The 23,625-nt window shown below is 57.9% G+C and overlaps 3 protein-coding genes across 3 annotated transcripts in view; 2 read left to right on the top strand and 1 right to left on the bottom strand.

The window, feature by feature from the left end:
* The window catches only part of SIN3B (SIN3 transcription regulator family member B), a 41,801-nt gene extending 34,474 nt beyond the window's left edge, over positions 1–7,327 (top strand). The window contains exons 15-19 of the mRNA XM_008157808.3: positions 2,976–3,149; positions 3,498–3,590; positions 5,101–5,195; positions 5,901–6,105; positions 6,195–7,327. Of these exons, the coding sequence (XP_008156030.1) occupies positions 2,976–3,149; positions 3,498–3,590; positions 5,101–5,195; positions 5,901–6,105; positions 6,195–6,425 (798 nt within the window). The 3' untranslated portion in view covers positions 6,426–7,327. The remainder of the gene's footprint in view (positions 1–2,975; positions 3,150–3,497; positions 3,591–5,100; positions 5,196–5,900; positions 6,106–6,194) is intronic.
* A 3,712-nt stretch (positions 7,328–11,039) lies between these two features.
* On the top strand, positions 11,040–12,446 carry F2RL3 (F2R like thrombin or trypsin receptor 3). Its single transcript, XM_008157861.3, has 2 exons — positions 11,040–11,163; positions 11,383–12,446. Exons 1-2 carry the CDS (start codon positions 11,055–11,057, stop codon positions 12,444–12,446), a joined length of 1,173 nt encoding a protein of 390 aa, XP_008156083.2. The 5' UTR covers positions 11,040–11,054.
* A 2,775-nt stretch (positions 12,447–15,221) lies between these two features.
* The window catches only part of CPAMD8 (C3 and PZP like alpha-2-macroglobulin domain containing 8), a 63,290-nt gene continuing 54,886 nt past the window's right edge, over positions 15,222–23,625 (bottom strand). Inside the window, exons 36-42 of the mRNA XM_054717303.1 lie at positions 23,046–23,133; positions 22,004–22,078; positions 20,864–20,969; positions 20,660–20,770; positions 19,880–20,089; positions 18,962–19,076; positions 15,222–16,267 (exon numbers count right to left, since the gene is read on the bottom strand). Of these exons, the coding sequence (XP_054573278.1) occupies positions 16,246–16,267; positions 18,962–19,076; positions 19,880–20,089; positions 20,660–20,770; positions 20,864–20,969; positions 22,004–22,078; positions 23,046–23,133 (727 nt within the window). The 3' untranslated portion in view covers positions 15,222–16,245. The remainder of the gene's footprint in view (positions 16,268–18,961; positions 19,077–19,879; positions 20,090–20,659; positions 20,771–20,863; positions 20,970–22,003; positions 22,079–23,045; positions 23,134–23,625) is intronic.

Raw genomic sequence — 23,625 nt, 5'->3', positions numbered from 1 at the left:
TCCCTCTTTATTAGATAGGATTACACTTTGATTGGTTGAATGGAGGACTGGACACTTAGCATTTTAGGCTTTTATTATATAGGGTTTTTTTTAATTGAATTTAGAGAGAGAAGACGGGATAGGGATAGAGAGATAGAAACATCAGTGAGAATCATTGTTTGGCTGCCTCCTGCACGTCCCCCACTGGGGGTCAAGCCCAAAACCTGGGCATTTGTTGTGATTGGAAATTGAGCCAGTGACCTCTCAGTTCATGGGTCGATGCTCAACCACTGAGCCACACCAGCAGGGCACGTTAGCCATTTTAAAGTGAATAATTCAATAGCATTTAGTACATTGACAGTGTTCTACAATCTTCACCTCTGTCTAGTTCCAGAACATTCCTGTCACCCCAAAAAGAGACCCTGTCCCCATTAGCAGTCACTCTCCATTCCCCTTCGCCAGCTCCTGACTACCACCAATCTGCTTTCTGTCTCTGTGTTTACCCATTCTGACATTTCATACACATGGAATCATACAGTATGTGGTCTGACTTCTCTTACTTGGCATGATGCTTTCAAGATTCATCCACATTGTATCATGCCAGTGCTTCATTCCTCTTTATGGCTGGGTAATATTCCATTGTAGACTGGACCACATAGTGTTCATTCATTCATCCATGGATGGGCACCTGCGTTGCTGCCACCTTTTGGCAATTGTGGATAATGCTGCTGTGAACATGAATTTGAGTCCCTGCTAACAAACGTTTTGTGAGGGTAACTTGGCAGTGTGTAAAGAATTGTGGCCCACTTGTAGGGGTGTGGGGCGGATATCAGTGACGTTCCTCAGCACTCAGTATCATTTATAGTAGCAAAACACTGGCAATAGAAATGTCAAGGAGAGGAAATGAGTCATAAAATATAAACAACAAAGCCCCAGACAGGTCGGTGTGGTCCTGGGACATGTGTCCTGCTGGTGCTGTTCTTCAGCTTGACTTTTGTTTCCTGATTACCAACTAAGGCTGATCACTTAAAGTGGAAGAGAAGCCAGTAAAATCTCCCACCCAGATACACTCATTGGGAACATTCTAGAAAAGCTATTTCCTTCTAGGTTAGGAAAACTTCTCATTGAAGTAGACACACAGAAAAGTGCCCAAATCCTAAGTGGGTGGCTCAGCGAGTCTTCACATGTGGCTGCCCTCACCCACTACCCCTCCCAGCTACTCCTCACCATGGGCACCCACTGCCCTGATTTCTGATGCTGAGATAGAGTTCCTGTCTTGAGCTGTGTTTAAATCAGTGGTTCTCAACCTTTCTAATGCCGCGACCCTTTAATACAGTTCCTCATGTTGTGGTGACCCCCAACCATAAAATTATTTTTGTTGCTACTTCATAACTATAATTTTGCTACTGTTTTGAGTCGTAATATATAACTGTAATTTTGCTATTGTTAATGAATCGTAATGTAAATATCTGTGTTTTCCAATGGTCTTAGGCTCTACAGCAGCAGTTCTTAACCTGTGGGTTGCCCCACAGGTTGAGAACCGCTAGCAGGGTCGCCTAAGACCATTGGAAAACACAGATATTTATATTACAATTCATTAACAGTAGCAAAATTACAGTTATATATTATGACTCAAAACAGTAGCAAAATTATAGTTAGGAAGTAGCAACAAAAATAATTTTATGGTTGGGGGTCACCACAACATGAGGAACTGTATTAAAGGGTCGCGGCATTAGAAAGGTTGAGAACCACTGGTTTAAATGGAAGTGTACCACCCATCTGGCATCAGGCAGTGTGATTCTGCCACATTCCTTTTTACAATTGTGGCTCCTTCATCCTGGCCTGCCCCAGGGAACAAACTCCCCTTTGGGCCCTTGGAGCAACACTGCTTGTCTCCTGGTGGACATCTGCGAGTTTCCTCCACTCCCTGGGTGGGGTGGAGGCAAGCCCGCCAGCTGCAGTGGAAGCTTTTGGTTTTCCAGTGGGTACTCTGTCCTGCCCAGAGCTGGGATTGGCGGTCTCTCACCTCTCCTGGCTGAGGGGCAGCAGGATCTCATCGTGTTTTACATTGCATTTCCCTGGTGGCTCCTGAGGTTGGCACCTTTCCTCCCTCTGTGGCCATTTGGATGTCCAGGGATGGGGAAGCACGCATGGGACCTTGCACACAGCTCCAGGAGACAGTGGCTCGGGGGCACCATGGGGCAAGCACTTCACCCCCAGAGCTGTGGCTTCATCAAACCCCACCGGAAATGCCCTGGGCCAGATATGCTCACAGGCCTCTCCCATGCTGACACCTGTAACTTACCTTACAGGGAACATAGCCACACCCTTTGCCTTTCTTTCTTTATTATTAGCATTTCTTGTTTTCAGTAACAGCAGCCACTTTTGGGGGAACTTGCCGTGTGCCAGGCACCATATGAGATCTGCGACACTCGGGCAGACCCCAAGGCCCTGCTACAGCTCGTGGTGGCAGGGCCGACTCACACAGCTCCATCTGACCCTGTGCCTCGGCTGTCTCCGTTATTCATTTCTTCCTAAATCTTATGGTTTTAAATGTTGGTAGGAATTGAAGGAATTCATTGTGTTTATTGCTGAAAATTTAGGGAAAATAACCTCCCTCCATCCCACCAGTCTCAGATAACTACGATCCTCATTTTGGAACATTTTCGATTGCATTTATTCCATATGTTTCTCAAACCCAAGCAGGGTTTGCTGGTCTGGTCTAGTTTGAACTGGTCTGCTTGGCTCTGGACTGGTCTGCTCTTGTCTGTTCTAGTCTGATCTGGGCTAGTTTTTCTGCTCTGGTCTGCTCTGCACCCTGTGCCAAGGTACTCGCTCTGCATGGCCCGTCTGGTCCTGGCCTTCACCCCCATTTCATGGACTTGACCGCGTCGTCTTTGCGTGAGGTGGGGACTGCGGCAGGCGGTGTGCTAGAAACTGCTCCCCCTCCTGAGGGGCACACGCTCCAGGTACCCACCAGCTTTCCTCCCCACCAGCTGCACCACCTCGTGAGTGACGACATCTGCCTGAAGGTGGTGGAGCTCTACCTGAACGAGAAGAAGCGGGGCGCCGCCGGTGGGAACCTGTCCTCCCGCTGCGTCCGCGCCGCTAGGGAGACTAGCTACCAGTGGAAAGCTGAGCGATGCATGGCTGATGAGAACTGCTTCAAGGTGAGAGATTAGCCATGCTCAGTCCCATGTGAGGCTAGGGGTGCAAGGGGAATGCCCAAAACAGGAGGGGCCGGCCATTGTGTTCTGGCCTGGGGGGCAGGATTGGACTGAACCATGACTTTCTCAGCCAGTCTGATTACATGTACTTCCTTGACTGGGCCTCTGGATGCTGGTCCTGGCCTCAGAGGGCACCACAGGGCCCATGAGGTGGGTACCCAGCACATGATCCCTGGAGGAAGGTCTAGGCCCAGAGGCTGGCAAAGGTGGTTAATTGATGAGCTTTTGACCTCATCCTGCGTCAGCTTGGACTGTTCTATGGCTTCAGGCTTTGTCCCCCGCCTTCCCCAGGTGATGTTCCTTCAGCGCAAAGGGCAGGTGATTATGACCATTGAGCTCCTGGACACCGAGGAAGCGCAGTCGGAGGACCCTGTGGAGGTCCAGGTGAGGACGACGGCCCTGTGCTCTGCCTTGTGCACACTCCGGGGCCGGGGAAGCCACGGTCAGCATCGTGCAGTTCCCACCCCAGGAGCCACATGCACCAGCACGGGCCCCATGCTCTCCGAGGGAGCCCGAGGGAGGGCCAAAGTTGCAGACAGCCCCTCAGGAGTCCGGGGTGTGTCCCAGGGCAGGACCCTGGGTCCTGATTCCTTCCACGTGCTGTAGACACCAAACCATCCCAATTGAGCCTGCGGCTGGCATGGTCACCCGAGCCGTGTGACCTCCGCACTGTGCATAAAGCTCAGGGCTCCGGGTCGCTAGCCTTAATCACCAGGAGAACATCCGCCTGGCCACGCTCTGACTCACACATTCCACCAGACAAGACACTTCCCCTATGTTTGTTTTCTGCTCTTACAAGGACCCCAGGCATTGGGTTAGGGCCCACCTTACTCCAGTGTGACCTCACCTTACCTTGATGACTCTGTTTCCAGATGAGATCACATTAACAGGTGCCAGGGGCTAGGGCTTAGGCATGTCTTTTTTGGGGACACAATTCAACCCACAATAGTGAACAGCTTGTCCCAGTTTACCTGGGACATTCCTGGTTTTATCACCAAAGATTCCACATTCCAGGAATTGCTTGTTCTCAGACAAACCACAGCGATTGGTCCCCTGACACGTAGCTGTGTCAGACCTTTTCTGGAGTCAAGCTGTACAAATAAGTAAGGACGTCGAAAGGAATCATATTTCAAAAAGGTGTTGCTGCCTTTTTGACCTTGAGTCAATCAGCCAGGATCTGTGGACCAGGAGCTCTGGAGCTTTGTGTCTGGAGAAATGGGAAGGTGCAGTGACCTCGGCGCCCTCACTCCAGGGCCGGTAAGCCCAAGCCTCCTTCCCAGAGCTGGGGGCGCTCACCACGGCCGCAGGGGCTCCCCTCCCGGCATCCTCCCTGCCTACCTCAGGACTCCCCCACACAGGAAGCTCCAAGACGAGTGAGGGTGGAGGCCTGCATACCTCGCACCTTCCAGAAGTTTCCAGCAAATGCAGTTTTATTAAGCTCATGTCTGGAGGAGCCTCTGGCTTTAACAGGGCGGTGAGCAGATGGTCACTGGACACCACCATGCCCTACTGGACCTGGGTGGCCCCTCCCAGCCCCACCTCCTGTTCACTCCCACCTGTGACCTGGTCTTTCCCTCTTTCTACTGCTGCTCGTGTCCCGATATCCATTCTGGACCTTGATTCCTCCATAAGGGGGTCCCCGTTCCCTGTGTGAACTTGATGAATAGGTTGTTACACAGCAGGGACTTCTCCACTTAAGCACAAAATGCCGTCAAGTGTCTCGTTGTAGCTGGTATGCACGTCCCACCCCAGCTGCAGTCTGGTTTCCGTCACACATCAGGGTCTTCAACTGCCACCATCCCCCTAACACATCCCCAGGAGCCCTGAGCTCAGGGTCCTGGCTGAGGAGCCCTTACACAGGAAGTCACGGCCATGTCTCCTCCTGTTCCCCCAGCACCTGGCTCGGTACATGGAGCAGTACGTGGGGACCGAGGGTGCGTCCAGCTCCCCCACCGAGGGCTTCCTCCTGAAGCCCGTGTTCCTGCAGAGGTGAGAGGAGCCGCAAGGAGGCCTTGTGTCTTTAATTGAGGCTAAAGACAGTTTCCTTCGTCTGGGAACACTAATTGGGCACCTGATGTGTACAAGGTGTGGCTGTGCCCTCCTGAGGTCTGGGGTGAGCAGAGTAGTCATGCAGTCATCCCGGGATGAGGGAGCTGCCCTAAGGGAGCAGAGGGGATGGGAGGAGGAGGTGAGTCCCTGGAGGGAGAAGCTCCCGGAAATGGCAGCCATCAGGCCAGGGACGGGAGTGCCAGCATCATTAGACCCTGGACCTGAGTCAGGCAGGGCCAGATCTCCTCTCAGGCCAAGTTGAGACAGTGGTCTTTAAGATCAGTGGGGACTGTTGGTTGGTGTTTAGATTTGTGGGGACCCATTGCCAAGTGGGGGCCATCCTGGAGGTGGGGTCCCAGGCCCACTGATAGGAGGGAGATGGGACCACGTCTGGGAGGGTGGAGGTAGGGAAGGGGGTCCTGGGTGAGGGGCTCCCTGTTGGAGGTACATAGGAAGCAAGCGAGAGGAGCCAGCAGGGCTGGCCAGGCAGCCCCTCCCGGGGCTGCTAGCACCCTGTGGAACGGGTTGGTTTTCTCTGGATTGAAGGGTTTGGGTTGTGGTTTTTTGCTTCTATTTGCATCTCCCTTACCCTTGGGAAATCCAGCCACGGATTTCCTGATCTGCAAATCCTCCTGTGACCCTCAGGAACCTCAAGAAATTCCGCAGGTGGCAGTGCGAGCAGGTGCGGGCCCTGCGTGGCGAGGCCAAGAGCTCCTGGAAGCGCTTGGTGGGGGTGGAGAGCGCCTGCAACGTGGACTGCCGCTTCAAGCTCAGCTCCCACAAGATGATGTTCATTGTCAACTCCGAGGACTACATGTACCGCCGGGGGACCCTGTGCCGAGCCAAACAGGTACGCCTCCCACTGCCCTGGGACCTGGGTCCAGCCCACAGCCAGCCGGGGCGCCCGGTCTATTCACTCCACCCCACCCACCCCTACAGGTACAGCCCCTGGTCCTGCTGCGGCACCACCAGCACTTTGAGGAATGGCACGGCCGCTGGCTGGAGGACAACGTGACTGTGGAGGCAGCGGGCCTGGTGCAGGACTGGCTGATGGGCGAAGAGGATGAGGACATGGTGCCCTGCAAGACACTCTGCGAGACGGCCCATGTGCATGGCCTGCCTGTGACCCGCTACCGCGTGCAGTACAGCCGCCGCCCTGCCTCCCCCTGATGCGCCTGAGCAGCCGTCACAACACACAGTTCGGTGTGGTTGCTTCCTCGGGCCCAGGTGTCCGTCAAGAGCATTTTCATGAACCACCCGAGGGAAGGAGAGCATCCCCCAGCCTTGCTGCTACAGGCTGCCGCTCCAGAGAAGGGGTTGTGTCGGCTTGCGGCCCCACGCTGCCGTCACTCTCAGCTCCCCAGCCTCCTTTAGGCCAGTCCTGTGCCAAACCTGAACCCCCTGCACTTGAACTTGGGACTCAGTCCCCAGCAGAGAGGGGAGGATCCACCCACTGCCTGAGGAGCAAGCAATTGTGTTCACACACCTGCCAGGCACTTCCATCACATGTGCCAAATCTCTGGGCGGGGCTGCGCTGGTCGTTTTGTGCACAGGGCACCTGGGAAAGTCAGTGACAAGCCATGTGAGGGCACATGTTTGGGAGGGGCCGGCATTCGAGAGCTCCCAGCATAAAAGGAGTTGGGCAGTGCCCAGATCTGACAGTGTGGGCATCAGCTTGGCCACGCCAGTGCTCGGATCCTCGTTATTTTATAAGCAGGAAGAGCCCTTTCAGCTAAACTGTTAGTGTGGTGTGGGCAGGGCATCGGAATGGCCCAGAAGACCCCACTGGGAAAGAGACATGCCAAACCCTGCATTGATCCAGCAGCCGGACTCTGGGTCTGTGAGGGGCAGGGCTCGACCCCCAGCGAGTGGCCCATGTGGGGCGGGCTCCAGGGTGGATTGTGTACCAAATGGACGTTCTAGAAAGACAGGTGCACACACCTATTTATTCCTTTATACGTGCTCAGTGGCGGTAACTTCTCCAACAACCACGTCCCAAGGCTTCTAGGGAGTGAGAGCCTCTTCATACCCACCCGACACTGCTGTTCCTGCAGTTGCCACCGGGCGGGGGGGGGGGGCGCGGCGGCTGGTGGCTGGGCCAACTGTTCTGCAGAGGCGTCCATGGCTTTCTGGGCCAAGAATGCCAAGCAATTCAGGCTGGGGACCAGCTCCTTAAAACTCACTGCACACGAGCAGCCAGGGCCGGGCCTCTGGCAGCATCATACTGAGCGGGACCCACTGACAGGTGGGCCCGAAGCAGACCCCGTGCAGCCTCTGCCCCCGCAGCCCTCGCCCGCCTGCTGAGCTGTGCCAAACCCACGGTTCCCGCAAGTGGAGGCGTGTTTCTAGAAGTTGCCTGTGGAACTCGAGGTTGGTGAAGCCTTTGACTCTGGGCCAAGGCTTGCTTATCCCTCCTGGGGTCTCCCTGCCCTGTTTCCTCAAGTGTAACCCAGGCACTTTGTCTGAACCCTTGTTTTGTAAGAAGGGAACTTACCAGAACTCCTGCACCAGCCCCGTGAGGCAGCCCCTCTGTGCCTCAGCGGGTGCCTGGGGTGTTTGCCAAACCCCTGGTCCCCTCCCCTGCATGCTTCTAAGGAGCTCTCTCTCATTTTTGAATTTCTCTTCTGGGGCTTGAACTTCCTTTGCAGCTGTTTTGAATGTAGTTTCCTTTTCTATTTATTTGCACATTAAAGTGAACAATTAAATATTGACCTGAAGCTGTGAGCTTCCATCCGTTATTTCCTGTTAGCGAATCCCAGGGCAGCTTTTCCCGCCCCGGTGAATTCAGGCAGCGGGACCCACAGAGTGTCTGCACCTGTGCACAGTGGTCCCAGACCTCCCAGATATGTTTCCCGCGGGTGGTTCTCCGTCCTCATACCAGAGCATTTTCTAGAACATTCCAGTTCAGTTTTCATGTTTAGTAGAAATGTGAAGTGTTCCCTTCTAATGTTGTGCTTGCAAAAACCAGTTACAACACCTGGTGTCTGCTCTGAGTTTTCTCTGCCCTTGTGTGTCTGATGCCAAGTCCCGAGGCTCATGGGAGACGGATGGGACCTGGGTGGGATGGGGGGGTGAGTCTTGCTTCCCCAGCCCCACAAAACCACCCTCCATACTCTACCTCTGGGGCCACCCCCTTCCACCTCTCGCTTCTTCCCCATCACTGTCCCCTGAACATCGCTAGGACCCCTCCCAGCTGGCTAGCTGCCCGCTCCAAGGATCAGGGGAGCCCTCACCCCTCTCGGGGGCCTTTCAGCTGGCACCTCTTGCACTGCCGCCAAGGAACTGGCTGTGCCCTCTAGCTGCACCGTGTACCTGCCTCCCCTCAGCCATGCCCAGTGCCCACCACCAGACCCCACCTGTCAGGTTCCTGAGCTCAGTGGGCACCGCCCTGCCCACCTGGCCAGTCCTCTCCCAGGAGTTGCCCACCTCCCTGAGTGGCTGTTGCTGCCTCCCAGGGGCCCCTCCACCCACGTGGGGACCCTCATGGTCCCCGCCTCCCCCTCTAGAATGTCAGGTAGCAGGCAGCTTGGAGAAGGAGGCTCGTACTAGCTTGGATTCGTAGCACTCACCATTCTACTTTCTGTACCTGGATCTGACGAGGAACCTCATATAAGTGGAGTCATACAGTGTGTCCTTTTGTGTCTGGCTTATAATGTCCTCAAGGTTTATCCATGTAGCATGTGTCAGAATTTCCTTCCTTTTTGAAGCTACCTTTCTGCTTTTTTAAAAACGTACATTTTTATGGAAAGTGACACATGTACAGAAAATCCCAATAGTACAAAGAAGCACACGAAGGAGTAGGGGCTCAAGTCCCTCTCCCCAAAGGCAGCTGCCCCAGTCACCCTCTCCTCCCCCTGTGCTCCAGCCTTCAGGACACTGGGGGTCGGGGTGCCACCCTCAAGGCGGAATCCCAGTGCCGGGGCCACAGCAGCAGGAGCGCCCACATGCTATCGGGCTGGCGCCGGCTGCTCGGTGCTTCAGCCAGATGGCCTTGGGCTTCCTTCTGCTGGACCCCCACCCCCAGCTTCCTGAGTGGAGGCGGGGGAGCAGACACCTCTGCGCCACTTGTCACCCAATTGGGACAGGACAGCAGCCGACACCTCCCTGTTTGGGGTCCCTTCGTTCTGCTGGCACAGGGTTGACTCCATGGTGGGGGGAGGCTGTCAATGGGCAACCCCTCCCCCCACCCCCAGCCCTGCCTTCCTGGTAACAGCCCCTGTACAGATACCTTCCTGCACGCACGTGTCTGCCATAAATCCCAAGACACGGAACTCCTGAGTCAGACCACCCTCCTGGGGGCTCCCGGTCTGCCCTGGCCCGGTGTCCCGTCCCCAGCATCCCCTGCACAAGTTTCCTGGAGGGTGGCAGGGGTCCCCATCCTGGTTTTCCTGTGCTGACGGCATCATCAGTTGTGCGTTGTCCAGAGACAGAGGCATGGGCTGAATTTGTTCCTGGTGGAAGCCACTCCGAATGGGAGAGCTCCTGGCTGGGGCGCTGCCCCAGCATGAGTGCTAGGCCTCAGCCCCCCTCACCCGGGCTGGGGGCAGGAACCTGGCATCTCAGCCTCTGGCCACGTCCAAACTGCTCAGTCACTTCCTGCTGGTCTCTGTGTCCCTGAGTGTGATGAGATTAGGGTTGCTGTGCCAAGGCACACCACATCTGACCTCCTCTCCCACCCCCACTGCCCCTTGGGGTCCTCCTGCTTCCAGACACAGGCCCATGGCCCAGTGCTGACCACACAGAACCGAGGCCCCCGAGTTCCTGGCTCCCCAGGCAGGACTGTTGGAGGCTTCTCAGGCCCTGGAGGGGAGTGGAGGTGGGGGTTTGCGTGCAGGAGAGAGGAATTCCCTCCCTCTGAGCCTCAGTTTCTTCATCTGCACAGTGGCCCCCATCAGAATATAGGAACGTGGGGGCCAGAGGAGGGAGGGCCCCTGGGCGGTGGCTCAGGTGTCCCGACCTGGGCTGGCCTGCTGCCTCCCTTGGGCTCAGATGTGGACGTGTGTGACCACCCCTCCCAGTCACACCTGGGGCCCAGGCTGAGGTGGGGCCAGGGCAGGAGCAAAAGACGCTTCGAGAACTAAGGACAGACATCGCCCAGAGGTGGCTGTGCCAGGCTCCCCTCGACACTCAGGGCCACGCAACAACGGGGCTCAGCCTCCTCAGCTCTCCCCAGCAGGCCCAGCTCACAAGGCGCCTTCCCTCTCGGCACCTCGCTTGGCGCGTGCCCAGGGGGTCGTGCTGGGTAATGGGTGAGGAGGCGAGAAGGCAGGGCAGACCTCATAGAGGACCCGGGGGCTTGGGTGCATGTGGGGTACAGGGGATTCACCTGCTCTGACCTATGACCTGAAAGGTGGGACTCCGGTCTTGCCCACCAGAGAGACGAGGTTTCAGGAAGGGCCAAGAGCTCCTGACGGAGGACGTGACCTGGAGGACTGGGCTGCTGTGAGAACAGGAGCTGTGACCGGCCAGCAGGAAGTGACCACTTGGCCCACACAGGCTTCCTGGTCTGGACAGGGGCTGGTGCGGCTGCTGCAGCCTGAGACTTCCTCCCCATCTTACTGGCCCAGCACTTGTAGCCCGTGAGGCACCTCTGCCAGACAAAGGGGCCCCAGCCACCAGGCCACTTAGGTCATCTGTGGGCCTCCCACAGGCTGGCTGGGGGCAGGGGCTGGTTTATCTCTCTGGGCCCTGTCCGCTCCCCCGCCTCCACTCAGGAAGCTGGGGGTGGGGGTCCAGCAGATAGGAAGCCAAAGGCCAGCTGGCTGAAGCCCAGAGCAGCCGGCGCCCGGCCCCGATAGCATGTGGGCGCTCCTGCTGCTATGGCCCCTGGCCCTGGGATTCCGCCTTGAGGGTGGCACCCCGACCCCCAGTGTCTACGATGAAGACTGGAGCATAGAGGGAGGAGATGGTGAGTGACTCCATGTGCTGCCGTGGGACTGGGGGAGCATCATAGATGGGCGGAAGGACACGGGACCGGGGGACCCTCCAGCTCAGCCCTGAGCCCACGGGGAAAGGGTTTCCATGTCCAACTCTGTCCCACCGACCTGGGCGCTCCTGCGAGCTGGGGCCTGGGCCGCAGCCCCTGAGAGGCCGGATGTGACGCCTCCATCCCTGTTCCCTCCCCCAGATGGCCAGCTGGGACCTTGGACCACACCCCAGGGGGCAGCAGGATGCCTACCTCGCGCCTTCCCCGGCCGGCCCTGTGCCAACAGCAGCAACACCCTGGAGCTTCCGGAAAGTTCACGGGCGCTGCTGCTGGGCTGGGTGCCCACAAGGATGGTGCCCGCCATCTACGGGCTGGTCCTGGTGGTGGGGCTGCCTGCCAACGGCCTGGCCCTGTGGGTGCTGGCCACGCGCGTGCCCCGGCTGCCGTCCACGGTGCTGCTCATGAACCTGGCGGCTGCCGACCTGCTGCTGGCCCTGACCTTGCCGCCCCGCATCGTCTACCATCTTCGGGGCCAGCGCTGGCCCTTCGGCGAGGCCGCCTGCCGCCTGGACACAGCCGCACTCTACGGCCACATGTACTGTTCCATGCTACTGCTGGCTGCCATCAGCCTGGACCGCTACCTGGCCGTGGTGCACCCGCTGCGGGCCCGCGCCCTGCGAGGCCAGCGCCTGGCCGCTGGGCTGTGCACCTTGGCCTGGCTGGTGGCGGCCACCCTGGTGCTGCCCCTGGGGCTGCGGCAGCAGACCTTCAGGCTGTCAGGCTCGGATCATGTGCTGTGCCACGACGCACTGCCCAAAGATACCCAGGCCTCCTACTGGCGACCCACCTTCATCTGCCTGGCCGTGTTCGGCTGCCTCCTGCCCCTGCTGGCCATGCTGCTCTGCTACGGCGCGACCCTGCGTTCCCTGGCCGCTGGAGGCCAGCGCTACAGCCACGCGCTCAGGCTGACTGCGCTGGTGCTGGCCTCGGCCCTGGCCTTCTTCACGCCCAGCAATGTGCTGCTGCTGCTGCACTACTCGAACCCGGGCCCAGAGGACTGGGGGGACCTGTACGCCGCCTATATGCCCAGCCTGGCACTCAGCACCCTCAACAGCTGCGTGGACCCCTTCATCTACTATTATGTGTCGACCGAATTCAGGGACAAGGTGCGGGAAGTGTCGCTCTGCTGGGTGCCGGGTTCCACCACGGTCTCCAAGGAGAGGGGCAGCCCGGGGACGGGCACCAGGTCCTCATCGCTTGTCTGACAGCCCCTCAGGAGGCAGAGCAAAAAGAGGGGTTGTACTGGGTTGAATGGGTCTCCCGCCAAATTCATGTCCCTCAGGAACCTCTAATGAGCTTGTATGGAAATAGGGTCTATGCAGGTGTAATTGGTTAACATGAGGTCACATTGGAGTAGGATCGGCTAATCTATATATATATAAGGCTAATATGCTAAGTGCCCGACTGTTCGACCAATCGCTATGACGCGCACTGACCACCAGGGGGCAGACGCTCAACGCAGGAGCTGCTGTGACGCACATAGAGAAATGGCCCCATGGATCTGGCGCCCACAAAGCTACACTCAGCTTCCCCCAAGTGGGACACAGGCACTGCCACCACCCCGGAGCGACAGCCCACCAAATCACAGCCAATGCTGCCGAGACCCCATGATGCAAAATGTGTCCCACAGCCCAGCCCAGCTGTGGGCTCCAGGTAATGATGTCATGTAGCAACACCCAGCTTCCTCTCTCTAGCAACTAGCCTCCTTGCAGTTTCTTCAGCCCAGGAACACTACTTGCTTTATAGCCAGGTGGAAACATTTTACACTTTAACCAAATGTCTGTGAAGCATTTTCCCATGCCTCATCTCATTTGATCCTCATAGAAGTCCTGGAGTAGGTAGATAGGAGACTCAGTGGAATCCTATTTTCTTTTCATTAGCTGGAAAACGAAGATTTAGAAAGCTTAGAAAAGTGATCTGACTGAAAAGAAGTAAGAAATAGTGGACCTTGAAAATGACTTCACATTTTCTCACTGCCCAGAATATAGTCAAACACTGCTGCAGTTAAATATTTTACCCTTTGTTCTCCCTGCATGATCTACAGTAATGATGTGCTTCATGTTGATATTTACTGCTGTGTTGCTGAGGCCCAGTGCACAAAAATTCATGCACTCGGGGTGTCCCTCAACGCGGCCTGCACCCTCTGGCAGTCCGGGACCCCTTGGGGGATGTCCACCTACTGGCTAAGGCCCGCTTCCCAGGGGATCAGGCCTAAGCTGGCAGTCAGACATCCCTCTGGCAGCCCGGGAGCCCTCGGGGGATATCCAACTAATGGCTTAGGCCCACTGGTTCCCATCGCCACTGCTATGCTGGCCAGCCATGAGCCGGCTTCTGGCTGAGCAGCACTCCCCCTGTGGAAGCACACTGACCACCAGGGAGCAGATCCTGCAATGAGCATCTGCCCCCTGGTGGTCAGTGCATGTCATAGCAACCAGTCGTTCCTGGTCATTCTGCTGTTAGGGTCAATTTGCATATTACCCTTTTATTATATAGGAAAAGGCTAAGTTGACTCATGCATGCACAATACACATAAAGCTCTTGCTGGCGCCAATCGCACGCGTGTGTTTCTGTCATTGTCAATCATGAATTTGGTTGACACTTCTATTATACAGAAAGGGCGAATAGCAATATTAAAATATTTCTTCTAATTAATTTCCTTTTAATGTGCACGAATCCGTGCACTGGGCCACTGGTGTCCTTGTAAGAAGACACAGAGACACAGGGAAGAAGGCTGTGTGACCATGGAGTCAGAGATCGTGGCCACACGCTAAGCACAAGGGTTGCTGGCAGCCACCGAACCCGGGAGAGCAGCCTGGGAGGGACCCTCCCTCAGGCCCTCCAGAAGGACCCAACCTTGCCCACAACCTGATGTTAGACTTCTGACCTCCAGGATTGAGACAATAAATGTCTGTTGTTTTAAGTCACCTGGTTTGTGGTACTTGGTTACAGCAGCCCCAAAAACCAAAATGGGAGAAATGCAGGTTCCCAGGCCCGCCAGCTCCCCCGTGTCCAGGTGGGGATGAGACAGGCTGATGGTGCCCTGGATCCGCCCAAGAACCCCTCCAGGAGAAGGTTCAGACCCCCCTACCCCCGGCGGCCCAGGCTGGGGGGAACCTGCTTAGAGGTTCTCGTTCTCAGAAGCCCAGCTTCCAGTTCCAGGGTTCAGGGTGTCTCCTGAGCAATCACTGTGGAAACCCCCACTCTGCTCCCCAAAGCCTCATGCAGCCCAGCATTGGGAGCCACAGGCTCCGGCTCCTGCTGTCCCCTGGCTGCAAGACGTCACCTCTTCCCTTTAACCTGACTTCTGCCTTCTCTTCTCATTTGATGTTAACTCCCCACCCTCAGGACCAGAGGGGAGGAGAACTAAAGGGGGAACGCTGTGCACCTGGGGGCAGGGGGCTTCAGTCTCTGATCCCGACCCCAGCTGTTCTGAACTGAGTGGGAGGGGGATGCCTCACGGGGAAAGGCAGCAGCCACTCGCCCCTTCTCTCCGGAGAGCAGCCTGGGTTATCAGCAGCCACCGAGGCATCAGCTGTGGGGTGAGCGCCTCCTAGGGCACAGGCGATGGGTCACTCCTGGATTCACATTGGGCCTGTGTCTCTGGTCTGGGGAAAAGGAGCTGGTGAGCGGGCAGCCCAGGGACACACACACACACACACACCCCTGGGGGAGTGTCAGATCACCAGTAGCCTGGTATGATGAAGCACTAGTTTTCTAAGATGTTACCACTGGGGGACTCTGGTGGGGCTACTAGGAACTCTCTATTGGTGTCATTTCTTACAAATGCGCGGGAATCTTGGGGTGCACGTGGGCAGCACTCTCCTCCCCACCTGCTCTGAAAGGTTGGGCTGTGGATGAAGGAACAGAGGCCTGGGGACCAGCTGGGAACTGGGGCTCAAACCTTTGGGGCTGGCTCCCACCAAGGCGAAAGGCTGCCAGGGACCGTGGAAATGAGCTTTTATTATACCAGCAGCCTCTAGTGAGTGAAACACGGCCTCGTCCAGTGAATTGTCCCTTGTGGATGGGGGGAACGGGGCGGGCAGGGGCATGGGACACTGCTGGTGCTGCACCACAGAGGCCTCAGGGCGGGCAGCCACCTCGGCCCCCGGAGGGGCTCTGTGCCGCTCTGAGGGTTGGTCTGAAATAAATACCACGTGGGGGTGGGGGTGGGGAGGCAGGCAGGTGGGAGAGGGTTACAGGAAGGAATCAGAGCCCAGCTGGAGTCCTGGCAGGAAGGTCTGAGCTTGCAGCTTCAGCGGGTCGTGGAGCTGGGCACCCCCTCCCTGGGGCTGTGGAGGGAGATGGTCCTCCAGGTGGGGTGCCAGGGGACGTGGGGGTCAGGGGTGAGGCCTTGACAGCAGTAAGATCTAAGTGCATCTGCCCAAGACTAAACATCAGGCACCCCTGGGGCAAGACTGGGCGGAGTGTGTCGGGGCTGCGACCATCCCGGTACAGCCTGGGTCTGGAGCGGTGCTCGGGGCCCGGGTTCCCCAAAGGGAGGCCAGGCTTTGCATTTTGGAGGAAGGCAGCCTGTTCATTTCGAAGACGCCAGTGAGAGCACGGATGCGTCCTTGATTTACCCAGAGTTCTGTCTTCTCGGAAACAGCCCTTAGGCCATGAATTCTTCCCGGAAACAGCCCTCCTCCCTGGAGCAGAATGTCCAGCTGAGGGAGCTGCTCTGGTCCGCAGAAAGGGGGCGTCAGCCCTGGGATGGAGGCTGGGTGCCCGGAGCTCCAGCTGCAGCTGTGGCGTTGGGGGCCGACGGGCCTCCAGCCACCGCCCAAGGCCCTCCCTCCGGTGGGGGTGGGGGCCGGCCCCCCAGGAGGCCATCATCCGTGGGGCAGTCAGGTCTCTGCGGTTGGGATTAGAGGGTTCATTTGGAGGTGGGGCCACCTGGGCCGGTCCACCAGCCACCAGGCCATCCAGGGAGCTCTGCAGCCAGTGGCCTCCTTCCCGCGGGCGGACAGGAACAGGAAGCAGCCAGATCCGGTCCTGCTCTGAGCATTAGGAAGAGAAGCCGCTCTGACTGGTGGGGAGAGAAGGAGAAAAAGGTTGTGGGCTGCCAGGTCTTGAGGGGCCCTGTGAGCTCTTCCCTGACCCGGCCTCCTCCCCAGGCCTCCACCTCCACAGGTCACCTCCGCAGGCCTGCACGTGGCTCAGCCGGCTGCCCCGCCCATGGAGGCAGCAGCACCTCACCTAGGGGGCCCAGCCCCACAGGCCCCTGCCCACCCTACTGGGCCACAATGATGGGACAGGGCTTCACAAATCAAAAAACTATCTGAGGGCCTCAACTCAGCGGTGAAAAGGAACTACTGATGCACAAAAACCACACGATGGATGGAAAGGGAGCTCTGCTGAGTGAGAACGCCCATCTCAAAAGGTTGCATACTCTACAGCTCCGTTGACATGACATTCCTGAAATGGCAAAATCACAGAGGGAGAACCAATGAGTGGTTGAGGAGGAGAGGTGGGGGCAGTGATGAGGGTGGCTACAAAACAGGGGTCCTTGAGGTGCCAGCTGTTCTGTGTCTTGACTGGGGTCGTGGTTACACAAATCTACACGCGAAAGTGGTGACAGAGGAAGAAGATGGGTGGATTGGCCCTGGCCGGGTGATTCAGTTGGTTGGAGCATCATCCCATACACCAAAAGGTTGCGGGTTCGATTCTCAGTCAGGGCACGTAGCTAGGTTGCAAGTTCAATCTCCGGTTGGAGTGTGCGCAGGAGGCAACCGATCCATGTTTCTCTCTCACATCGATATTTCTCTCCCTCTCTTTTCCTTTCTCTCTAAAAAATCAATACAAACACTTTTTAAAAAGTTGAACAAAGCCCTGACCGGTTTGGCTCAGTGGATAGAGCGTCGGCCTGTGGACTGAAGGGTCTCAGGTTCGATTCCGGTCAAGGGCATGTACCTTGGTTGCAGGTGCATCCCCAGTAGGGGGCGTGCAGGAGGCAGCTGATGGATGTTTCTAACTCTCTATCCTTCTCCCTTCCTCTCTGTAAAAAAAATCAATAAAATCTAAAAAAAAAAAAAGTTGAACAAAAAAATCCCCTCTCCAAAACAAAAGTGAAAGCAGACCCCTTGGGAGGCACTGGAGAGAGCTGGCAGATCCGAAGGGGGTGCCCACATTGGGGGAGTTAAATGTACAGGTGGCAGCTGCAGCCTGGAGGATGGGTGAGGACAAAAAACGGAGACACACAACTTCAAGGGCGATACATTTTTGGCAAAGTGGTACCATATTCACCCCAAATATACAGAAAAGTTTAAGGAAGTATATGGTACTCCCCACCCGGCCCCAGAGCTACCACTAACAAAAATAAGGCTAAAAAGGACACTCGCTGAATTAAAATGGAATTCTAAAGAAACATTCAATTAATCCAAAAGGGAGCATGAAGGGAGGGACAGATGGGGCAGAACAAAAATATTCCAGCAGGAGCCCTAACCCCAGCCTTCTCAATCACTGTCCAGAACGCACGTGGGATGGCGCCCCCTGCAGCTCTGCGACTTCGCTGGGCGCTGACGGAGAAGCTTTCTTGCTGGCTTTGCTGCGTGGGGTCAGAGGCAGCCTTTGCCACTGGTAGGGGGCGGCTAAGACTCCCTTCCAGGAAGTCAGGGCTCAGAAGACAGAGCCTGAGGCCTGATGCGGGCAGCAGCCCCAAGCACCTGACACATCACTCAGCTAGTGAGTTTGCTGTAACTCACCCCAAAAGATAGGCCTCCTCCAGGAAGTCTGCTCAGAAGCCCCTCCCAGCCTCACCCCACAGGGCTCTCCGGTCTGACCACTTCCCCTGGGGTGACAAAGGTTCTCTCCCTGACCAAACTCCATCGGGCTCCTCCGGCCTCTTTTCCAACTAGGTCTCTAGAGGGCTTTGGGCCGCTGTGTTCATCTCGGTTCTGTCCAATTGCAAGAATCCACTTAGTCGGTTTAGCCAGAATCCCCACCGTCCATATCTGATCACCCTCACACCTAATCAGGTGCCTCCCCCGGCCCCCATCCACACCCCCGGCGATAATGTCTGATAACCCAGCCTGCCCTCAGCAAGAATCCTGTAAGGTTGGTTTAGCCACATTTCCCCTTACCCCTGATGTTTCCTCTTAGTAATTTTCCACCCATTGACCCACCACCCTGCTCCCTGGCTATAAATCCCCACTTCTTGTATTCGGAGTTGGGTCCTATCTCTCTCCCCACTGCAAGACTCCCTCTACCTATCTCGATAACCCACCCTTAAACAGGTCCTTCCTTGGGTCGTGAATATTTTCTTTATTTTTTAAAATATTTTTAAAATTTATTTTAGAGAGAAGGAGAGGGAGAGAGAGATAGAAACATCAACGATCCGCTGCCTCCTGCATGCCCCCCACTGAAGATGGAGCGGCAACCCGGGCATGTGGCCTGACCCCTGACTGGGAATGGAACTGGTGACCTCCCGCTGGACCCACTGAGCCACGCCAGCTGGGCAGGAATATTTTCTTGAACAGCGATCCCAAGCCCAGTGGGTCTCAGGGACAGGTCTGTCCTGGTCTAGTCCTCCCTTGGGAGGGCTCACTCAGCCTCACCCTGCACGGACAGGCTGTTCTCTGTGTACTGGATGAACATGGGTGGGGGAGACAGGATCCCCCACCTTGTCCTGGAAACCCCACAAGGCTGACCCCTTCATGGTCACTCCCATCTCTGCCTGGATCCAGGGCTAGTGGAGGAGGTTGGGGGCAGACCCAGCTCTCACCTGTCCTCCGCCTCCCCCTCCAAGTCCATGGCCTCATGGCTGACGGACAGGGGCCCAGAGTCCAGGGGGACCGGGTCATCGTTGTAGTTGTAAGCGGAGGCTGGCATCGGCTGCTCTGGAGAGAAGGGGGGCTTAGTAGGTAAAGGGTGCTGGAGGGGGACTTAGTGGCAGCCAGCCCAGAGGGACAGGAGAGGAGATGTATGCCCCAGAGCAACAGACAAGGTGAGAGGTCATGGGAAAGGGGAAGGGACACAGAGGTCAGAGATGGGGAGATGCAGACAGGGGTGGGGAGGAGGAGACTTAGCAAGACTGGGAAGGAGATGCAGAGGCCCAGAGGCTAAGGAACGGAGATGGGGAGGACAGGAAGCCAAAGGAACAGAGAGATGGGGGCGGGGGGGGGGCAGATGGGGGCACAAATAAGGGGGAAAGTTGAAAGGAAAGGGGAGAGACAGAGGGAGCCTGGTTCCGCAAGGGGAGACACAGACCCATGCGGTGGGGGAGGGCGGGAAGTGAGGGACAAAGTAGGAAGCCGGGGAAATAAGTGGGAGGAGGGGGATTCATACGTGGGCGGGGGTGGGGGGGGCGCTCAGACAAGCAGGAACAAGGGAAAGAGAGATCCTGGCCAAAGAGAGGTGGAAGCAGGGGCTGCTCAGCCAGGCAGTGACCAGAAGGGAAAGGAGGGGAGGGGGGAGCAGAGAATAGGAGTGAGTGATGCAGGACACGGTGTGGACGAGGTGATGGAGAGAAGGGGGAGGTGCTGGGGAGGAGGGGGAGGTGCTAGGGAGGAGCGGGAGGTGATACGGAGGAGAGGCGGGTGCTGGGGAGGAGGAGATGGAGAGAAGAGAGCGTGACAGGGATGGGGTGAGGCACTCCTGGGCGAGGTAGGATCCCCGAGGCCGGGTGCACGTGGGTCCTCACCAAGGGAGCAGCGGCCGGGCGGCGCGGGCTCCAACCTCAGGCCCCTGCGGCAAGCGGCCTCCTGCAGGCGGCAGGCACTGGGGTAGACCACGCCGTCGGAGCCGCACACCGGGTCCCCGCGGGCGCCACAGTCTCGGGTGCAGTCGCAGCGCGCGATGGTCGCCTCCTCCTTCGGGTCAGCCGCGGGGCCCCGCTCGCCAGGAGACCAGCCTGGGGAACGAGGCAAAGTCGACAGAGCCCAGGGCACCCCAACTCCCCACCGGCCTGCGTCTCCGACGCGCCTGGATAGGGGACAGGTCCCTGGGGGCGGGGCCACCCTCTCCAAGCGTGGGGACCGGTGCGCTGGGGTTACTGGGAGCCTTGTAATTTCGTTCAAGTATTTGCATAGTACTTACTAAAATAAATTTTAAAAATTAGGTTTAAATTAAAAGCATTTCAAGAAGTTTGGAAAATCAAAGGCCCCAGGGACCTCCAGCCCCGCCCAGACCTTTACTGCGGCCACTCTCTGCGCTCAGGGGTCGGCCGCTGTCCGCACACCCTCAGGCTGTGGAGGAGCGGGAGGCTGGGGCTCCCCACCCAGCCCGGGTCTCACAGGGCCCCTCCCCACTCAGCCCCGCCCCTCACCCCGAACCCGCGCCTTTGACAATGCTGGGGTGCTCCTGCCTCACCACGCTGACCCCTCCCCTGCCAGGCCAGCCCCCTCCCCCCGCAGAGCTCAGCTCCCAGCGGGCAGCCCTCCCCGACGCGCGCGGGAAGCGGGGCGGGGCCCCGCGCACTCACCAGGGCCCTGGGCCGCGGAGCGCTCCACCTCGTTGCACGCGGGCCCCGCGCACAGCTCCTGGGCCAGCGGGCTGTGCGCGCTGACGTTGTAGAAGCGCGTGGCCTCAAAGGCTGCGGGGTGAGGGGGTTGGTGACCATGTGACAGGGTGACAGGTGAGGGGCCGAGCTGGGGGAGCTGGGGTGCGGGAGAGCAGAGGGGCCTACCGGGCTCGTAGTAGTCGTACACGGAGACGGGCAGCGCGGACGTCCTGCCCACCACGTGCTCGCGGAGCGCCCGGAACCGCACGCAAGTCAGGCACTGGCTGGGGATCTGCGGGGCAGCGGGCGGCACGGCTCGGCTGGGTCCACTCGGCCCAGGGCCTGAGCTCCGGCCTCCTCGCTCTTTGGCACCCCAAAGGGTGGGCCCAGACTAGCTGATTTCGGGGTACCCAGGAGGAGGGAAACAGAAACCTGGTCCCATTTCAGTTCGTGGGTCCTTTTATCCTCCTGGGAAATAAGTCTCAGCTGGCCTTTCAGCTCCCCAGTCCTGCAGCGGGCCCCCCTCGCTGTGTGTGACATTTAGTTCCTTCACAATGTCGTGTGACATCACCTCTGTCTAGTTCCAGAGCATTCATCACCCTAAAGGAGACCCTGTCCCCAAAGCAGTCACTCCCCATCCTCCCCTTCCCTGTGCCCCTCCCTCATGCCCTGGCAACCACCTCTCTGCTTCCTGTCTCCATGGATCTGCCTGTTCTGCACATCCTATACAATAAAAGCATAATATGGGGGTTACTGGGGGCCGACCGCTCGACCAGTCGCTATGATGCACACTGACCACTAGGGGGCAGAAGCTCCAACCGGTAGGTTAGCTTGCTGCTGGGGTCTGGCCAATTGGGACTGGGCAAGAGGGCCGGACATGCCCTGGAGTCCTCCCTCGGTCCCTCCCCAGCCAGCCCCAATTGGGACTGGGCAAGATGGCCCCGATCACCTGCCAGGCAGAGGGACCCCACCCCTGCATGAATTCGTGCACCGGGCCTCTAGTCTCATATAAATGGGATCACACATTATGTGTTTTTTTTGTGCCCGGCTTCTCTTAGCACGTTTTTGAGGCCACGTTGTAGCCTGTGTCAGAGCTTCATTCCTTTTTGTGGCTGAATACTATAGTCCATCCACCCCCAACTTTTCCCACCAAAACCAGCTGGCTGGGGCACACCATCAGCTACACCAGCTGTGCCTGAATTTACTCTCCCGGTTTCTTTCTCATGGTATGAGATAGTTGGAGGAATCACACTGGACCATGACCGCTGTGCCCTCGCCAATGTGGGTGCTGAGGAGGCCTCTGCCCACCGCCCCAGCTGGCAGTACCTCATCAAAGTAGAAGAGAACTCTGCGTCCGGCCACCTCGTACCTCTTCAGGGCCACATGCTGGCCAAGGAGCAGCTGGTGAGGAAGCCAGAGGTCAGGGTTCCCCCAGGCCCTCTGCCTGCAGTGCCTGCTCCCTCCCCATCTCTTTGGGGCCCACACTGGTCAGTGGGAGATAGGCCTGGGGAAGCTGGGGCCCCACAGGCTGGGGGGTTGCCCACTATCATCAATAAGTCCCTATAGGCAGGGTCCAGGGGATGACAATTAGCGCTCCCCAGGCCCTGCGGACCCCCCAGCCCAGGAGCGGGCACCCAAGGCGGCCCCTGTCCCTAGCGGTGCCCCGCCTCCTCTTCCCGCAGCCTCTTCCCATCCAGCTGCAGCCCCGGGTCAGGTCTCCCTGTGGACCCCCGGGGGCCTGGCTGAGCCCTGTCACCAGCTCCTGCCTCATCTGCACCATTCAACACCCGCCCCCCAGCCCCCCTGCCCGGCCTGGGACCCCTTTTCAGTTTTTTTGTTTGTTTGTTTTTATTGATTTCAGAGAGGAAGGGAGAGGAGAGAGAGAGAGAGAAACATCAATGATGAGAGAATCATTGATCGGCCGCCTCCTGCACGCCCCACACTGGGGATCAAGCCCGCAACCCGGGCATGTGCTCTGATGGGGAAGCGAACCATGACCTCCTGGTTCATAGGTGAACACTCAACCACTGAGCCACTCCTGCCCCAGAGCCTCTGTGCTGGTCTCCTCCTTCCCCTGGTACCTTCCAGTCCCCTGATCACCCCATCCCCACAAAAGAGGACATGAAACTGGTCTCTCTTAAAGCCAGTCTGCTGAAGCCCTCCACTGCCTGGGCGGCCCAGTGGGAGACTCACCCGATGGGAGAGCCCCCCTCCTCTTCCCACTGGCCCCTTTGCCCAGGAAGTGGGGGTGAGGGGAAACCATCAACCAACCCATTTTACGAAGTGCAGGGAATTGGCACTCTGGGCAGGACCACCAACCAGAAACACCCCACCCCATCCCAGCCTCTGCCTGCCAGAGCCGCCTCACCTGCTCCAGGCTCCCCACGTCCGCCCGCAAGCCCGACAGCAAGGGCACCTCCAGGACAGCCATGTTGGAGGACCCTGCATGCAGCCACCTTCCGATAAGAGGAGAACGGGCTCAAATGCAAGCCCCCTGGTGGGATTCACGGCCCCCTCTGCCCTCCACCACCCACGTGGCTGACGTCCTGCCCCGGTCCTCACTGGCAGGCCATCTGCACACACGGTTTGCTGGCCATCCGTCAGCCCATTTCATAGCTGAGACACTGAGGCCAGGGGGAGGGCCTTGCTGAGGGTTCCGGGCCCGAGGGAAACCTCGTCACTCTCAGTGCCAGACCTCCGTTTCCCCTTCTTTGACATGGGATGTGGCAATAGGCCTCTGGGGCCTGCTCCCTGTGCTGGGTGTTGGTGACAGGAGGGAGGCTGACATTCGGAGAGAAGCCTGCAGACTGCGGGTGCGAGGGGACAGAGTGGCCACCACCCCTGGGAGGATCGGGAGGCTCCCCGAGGACTGAGGCCTGAGCGAGCCCATACCCAGATGGCACACAGAGTGGGTTCTTTCGAACACTGGCCGGCTGGGGGCCCAGGTC

Source organism: Eptesicus fuscus, chromosome 6, assembly GCF_027574615.1.
Source record: "Eptesicus fuscus isolate TK198812 chromosome 6, DD_ASM_mEF_20220401, whole genome shotgun sequence".
NCBI lineage: Eukaryota > Metazoa > Chordata > Mammalia > Chiroptera > Vespertilionidae > Eptesicus > Eptesicus fuscus.
This window is presented reverse-complemented; position numbering and strand designations above follow the sequence as displayed.